Source organism: Miscanthus floridulus, unplaced genomic scaffold, assembly GCF_019320115.1.
Source record: "Miscanthus floridulus cultivar M001 unplaced genomic scaffold, ASM1932011v1 fs_560_1_2, whole genome shotgun sequence".
NCBI classification, from domain to species: Eukaryota; Viridiplantae; Streptophyta; class Magnoliopsida; order Poales; family Poaceae; genus Miscanthus; species Miscanthus floridulus.
This window is the reverse complement of record NW_027096937.1, coordinates 54,087-60,000: the sequence shown is the minus strand read 5'-3', so window position 1 is coordinate 60,000 and position 5,914 is coordinate 54,087. Positions and strand designations below refer to the sequence as shown.

The 5,914-nt window shown below is 44.2% G+C and overlaps 1 protein-coding gene across 1 annotated transcript; it reads left to right on the top strand.

The window, feature by feature from the left end:
- Window positions 1–4,921: 4,921 nt before the first annotated feature.
- On the top strand, window positions 4,922–5,710 carry LOC136532251 (abscisic acid receptor PYL9-like). Its single transcript, XM_066524853.1, has one exon. The coding sequence runs from the start codon at window positions 4,923–4,925 to the stop codon at window positions 5,538–5,540; it is 618 nt and encodes a 205-aa protein (XP_066380950.1). The 5' UTR covers window position 4,922; the 3' UTR covers window positions 5,541–5,710.
- The last annotated feature ends 204 nt before the right edge of the window (window positions 5,711–5,914 follow it).

Here is a 5,914-nt window from a genome sequence, read left to right as displayed (position 1 = left end):
AGAGCTTAAGAAATAACTAAAAGAGTTGCAAGAAAAAGGTTTCATACGCCCTAGTTCTTCCCCATGGGGGGCACCTGTGATCTTTGTGGATAAGAAGGATGGTAGTCAACGGATGTGTGTGGATTACCGTTCACTTAATGAGGTTACAATCAAGAATAAATACCCTTTGCCTAGGATTGATGATTTGTTTGATCAGTTAAGAGGAGCCTATGTGTTCTCCAAGATTGATCTCCGCTCAGGATACCATCAGCTTAAGATTCAAAACTCGGACATACCCAAGATAGCATTCACTATATGGTATGGCTTGTATGAGTATACCGTTATGTCTTTTGGATTGACCAATGCACCTGCATACTTTATGTATCTGATGAATAAGGTGTTCATGAAGTTTTTGGATAAATTTGTGGTGGTATTCATAGATGACATACTGATATTCTCCAAGACTGAAGAAGAACATGCTGAACATATAAGGTTGGTCTTGCAAAAGCTTAGAGAACATAAGTTGTACGCTAAGCGGAGCAAGTGTGAGTTTTGGTTGAAGGAGGTCTCTTTTCTAGGTCATGTTGTCTCCAATGGTGGAATAACAGTGGATCCAGGCAAGGTACAAGATGTGTTGAATTGGAAGCCACCAATCAATGTAAGTGAGATTTGTAGCTTTTTGGGATTGGCTGGATACTACAGGAGGTTCATTGAAGATTTTTCCAAACTTGCTAAGCCTATGACAGCTCTATTGGAAAAGAATGCTAAGTATGTATGGTCGGATAAATGCCAGACAAACTTTGATGAGCTAAAGAAGAGATTGACTATAGCTCCAGTATTGATTTTGCCCAATTTAAGCAAGAACTTCTCTATATATTGTGATGCATCCTGTTTGGGCCTTGGATGTGTGCTTATGCAAGAAGGAAGAGTGGTGGCATATGCATCTAGACAATTGAGGAAGCATGAGTTGAATTACCCTACTCATGACTTGGAATTGGCAGCTGTGGTACATGCTTTGAAAATCTGGAGACATTATCTAATTGTGCATAAGAGTGATATCTAAACAGATCACAAGAGTTTGAAGTATATCTTTACCCAATCAGATCTGAATCTAAGACAACGTCGTTGGTTAGAATTGATCAAAGACTATGATTTGGAAGTGCATTATCATCCGGGAAAAGCAAATGTTGTAGCTGATGCACTTAGTAGGAAGAGTTATGCTAATGGACTTGGGATGACATTTATGTCAGTAGAGTTGTGTGCTGAAATGGAGCATCTCAACTTGAGTTTTGTCACTAATGCAATGGAATTGGTGATAGAGCCTACATTGGAGCGAGAGATACACAAAGGTCAATTGGAGGATGAAAAACTAAAAGAGATAGCGGAGAATGTAGTGCTTGGAAAGGCACCAGGATTCAGGATGGATGAGAAAGGTACTCTTTGGTTCGGAAAAAGGATATGTATACCTGAAGTGAAGACTATCCGTGATGCAATTCTGTAAGAGGCCCATGAGTCTGCTTATTCTATACATCCCAGAAGTACGAAGATGTATTTGGATCTCAAGGAGAAGTATTGGTGGTATAGTTTGAAGAGAGATGTGGCAGAGTATGTGGCTTTGTGTGACACCTATCAAAGAGTGAAAGCTGAGCATCAAAGACCTATAGGGTTGCTACAACCAATGAAGATTCCTGAATGGAAATGGGAAGAAGTTGGTATGAATTTTATCATAGGTTTGCCTCGAACTCAAAGAGGTTATGATTCAATATGGGTAATAGTGGATCGACTTACCAAGGTTGCTCACTTTTTACCAGTCAAGACTACCTATACGGGTGCAGAGTTGTACATGGAAAGAATAGTGTGCTTACATGGTGTTCCCAAGAAAATTGTGTCGGATAGAGGCACTCAGTTTACATCGCAATTCTGGCATAAAGTACATAGATCTTTGGGGACAAAGTTGAATTTTAGTTCTGCTTACCACCCACAAACTGATGGACAGACTGAAAGGATCAACCAAATTTTAGAAGATATGTTGAGAGCTTGTGCACTACAGTATGGTAATAGTTGAGATAAGAGTCTGCCATACGCAGAGTTCTCGTACAACAACAGCTATCAGAAGAGCCTCAAGATGGCACCTTTTGAGGCGCTATATGGACGTAAATGTAGAACGCCTTTGTTCTAGAATTAGACTGGTGAAACTCAAGTGTTTGGACCCGATGTCCTTAGAGACGCAGAAGAACAAGTGAGAATGATTAGAGACAATTTGAGAGTGGCTCAGTCCCGACAGAAGAGTTACGCTGATACTCACAGAAGAGAGCTGACTTTCGAAGTTGGTGATTATGTGTACTTGAAGGTGTCACCAATGAGAAGTGTGAAAAGATTCAATATGCAAAATGACTTAAAAATTACAATGGATAGAGTATATATTCGAGAGCACACAAAACGCAGATTAGTATGATAACTATAATAATAGACATATTTACCTGTATGGCCCTTAAAATAATGTGTCTTCCTTTCATGGCCTATTTTTTTTAGAACTTACGTGTAAGGCCCAAAAACGAAGTTCTCTTACTTGTATGGCCTTCCATCCGCTTCTAACACTTAACATTGTTAAGTTAAAGGTAAAATGGCCATTTCACTCCTGACGGCAAAAAACTAAAATGCAAAGTTTAATTTGTCTTTTTAAAAAAAGAGACGTACCCAGTGCAGAGAGCTCTCGCTCTGTGCGGGGTCTAGAAAAGGGTGTCAGTGGCAAACCTTACCCTCGCGCTGTGCAATGCGAGGAGACCGCGACTCGAACCCAGGACCTTCCGATCACAGGCGGTAAGACTCTACCGCTCACAGTGGCGGAGCTGGGCTGGCCCAACGCCTAGGGCCACTCCATGGGCTCATTTTGGTAGATTAATTGAGCCTCTTTGGAACAATGTGCTACAGTGTAGAGAAAACGGGCCAACGCCTGGGGCCATGGCCATAGTGGCCCTAGGCTTATATCCGCCACTGACCGCTCGTACCTGACCCATCCTTCTTAATTTGTCTTTTTTTAGATTTAGAGTAATATTACGTAATAATGTCACACATATAGATGGTACATAATAAGACACATAATCAGATACATTTATATGTGTGACCTTTTTCACAATATTACTCCAAATCTAAAAAAAAGACAAATTAAACTCTGTATTTTTTCTAAAGGGGTAAAATGGTTATTTTATCCTTGACTTAACACCATTAAATGTTAGAAATGGATAGAAGGCCATAAAAATGGACCATGCAAGGAAGACACATTATTTTAAAGGTATATAGATAAATGTATCATAATAATACCCTCCTGAGAGCACACAAAAAGTCAGTTTATTTATATAAGTACATCTTGTTGTCTTCTACTGCAGAAAAGGCCTCCATGCGCGCGGCTGCAGTGCGAGTGCAGCGTCAGCGCTGCTAGTCGGCAGCGGACGGTGCCAAACTCGGCGACGGCGCGCCGGGAAGAGAGCACCAGGTGGTCGCGGGGCGCGGATCGGAGCATGCCCAGCTCAGGTGTGATTGGTTGGAGCTACTAAACTTAGAGTTGAGTAGCTACTAAACGGTTTAATTATTTTTAGTAACTACAAAGTTATTAGAGATGACTAAAGTTTTTTTAGTAGCTTTTAGTCATAGTGTTTGGTTGAAAAGTTACTAAAGTGACTAAAAGTTAATAAATTTAGTAGCTACTAGGCAAACCAAACAAGCCCTTATCTGCATGCTCCTAGGCCCTGGCGGCAGGACACCGCGACACGCATGTGCTGACGCAGACCCACGCGCGCCTCCTTTCACACTGATCGGCTGATGGTTTTTACAGCTAATAAGCCGACCGACGTTGTTTTATTGTGTGAAAAAAACGTTGTACATAACTCATAAACCGAATTTATAAGTTTAAGCGAACAGGTATCTCCTACGGAAGGAGTACCAAGGAACACCAGATCAGCCTGTCACCCTTGTCATTTCGCCGTTGGATCGGATCCCGTGGCCGGGCCGGCCGCGCCTGCGTCCATATGCGTCCATTTTCCGGTTCATCACTACTAGCACGAGGTTGATAAATAAAAGGACATAATGTGCCGTCGGCAATACGTTGATGGAAGGAAAATGGTGACAACCTAAATGATAGCATAGCCTGCTTTTGACGAGAGATACAAAACTCCGTATACCTTTATGCATAGATGGCTTGTCTCAATCATCTACCCATCTTATACATATGCGTTATTCATCCCTTGATTCTCTTACTCACTTCGTGGTTTTCTTCACGCAATGCATGCTCCTAATAAAGTCGTAATGCTCCTTCTTCACTGTCCATCATAATCCTTAATCATTTTTACATCACATAATATATATATATGGAAATTATTTCCTACTCTCAGGGAGTAGTTACTCCCATGTATATATCTCTAAATTTAGAGCGTATATGGCCCGACAAAATGTATGTAGATGAAGTATATTATCATACTAGATCATCTAAGATACTATGTATGACAAGTATGTACGTATACTTAGAGTATATGGTTATACTTATGTTATATACTACTATCATAGTATTATATAATATATTAAAAAATATGTGCTCTTTTAAAAAAAATCACATAGTAAAGATCTAGAGTATCTTAATATTAGTATGTCAACATACTCAAACTGATAAATAAATATGTACATATACGCAACGTGATTTATTGATTATGGAAGTAACTACTCCCGGGAGTATATAAAATGCACTATATATATATCTAACACAGCCTGGTGCGGCTTTCTAACTTAAAATTTGTAGGCCTAATTACAGGCAGTGGGTTCGCGTTGTTTTGAACCAGAGGTATAGTACATGATCTACCAAAACCACAAACAATTTACTCAGTCCTTGGTATATAACCACCGCATACCCATCCCCACAAGAACACACACAGAGGGAGAGAGAGAGAGGGAGCATGGAGGCGCACGTGGAGCGGGCGTTGCGCGCGACGCTGACAGAGGCGGAGGCGCGCGCGCTCGAGTCCACCGTGCGCGAGCACCACACGTTCCCGGGGCGGGCGGCGGCGGGGACGACGACGACGTGCACGTCGCTGGTGGCGCAGCGCGTGTCGGCGCCCGTGCGCGCGGTGTGGCCCATCGTGCGCAGCTTCGGCAACCCGCAGCGGTACAAGCACTTCGTGCGCACCTGCGCGCTGGCCGCCGGGGACGGCGCCAGCGTCGGCAGCGTGCGCGAGGTCACCGTGGTGTCGGGCCTCCCGGCCTCCAGCAGCACGGAGCGCCTTGAGGTGCTGGACGACGACTGCCACATCCTCAGCTTCCGCGTCGTCGGCGGCGACCACCGCCTCCGCAACTACCGCTCCGTCACCTCCGTCACCGAGTTCCAGCCGGGGCCCTACTGCGTCGTCGTGGAGTCCTACGTCGTGGACGTGCCCGAGGGCAACACCGAGGAGGACACCCGGATGTTCACCGACACCGTTGTCAGGCTCAACCTCCAGAAGCTCGCCGCCGTCGCCGAGGAGTCCGCTGCCGCCGCCGCGCCACCGGCAACAGGCGCTAGCTACGGCTCCTCCTGATCGTTCCGCCGCCTGTGGTGGGCACGCCCGCGCCGCACGGGGCTGGCTTCCGTTGTTACTCTCCTTATCTTTTCCTTACCCCTTTTTTTTTCGTTTTTTTTCTTTTTTCCCCCGCCTTTCGGTCTCGTGCATAAAGAGCCTCTGTTGCGGCGTAATATAGCCTAGTACTACTTTTGTTTGGCATATCTCTGTTCGTTTGTCTCTAGCAATCTCTCTCTTCACTGCTTTGTTGAGATTCTGAGTTCCTGATTGCTACCCACAGGCCACACCGCAGCAAAGCGAGGCTGCACAAAGGATCTCGTGCGACGTGCGTGATGGCGTTTCGTTCTTAATCCTGCAATATTTTACATCACATCTTATGTTCATCATCATTT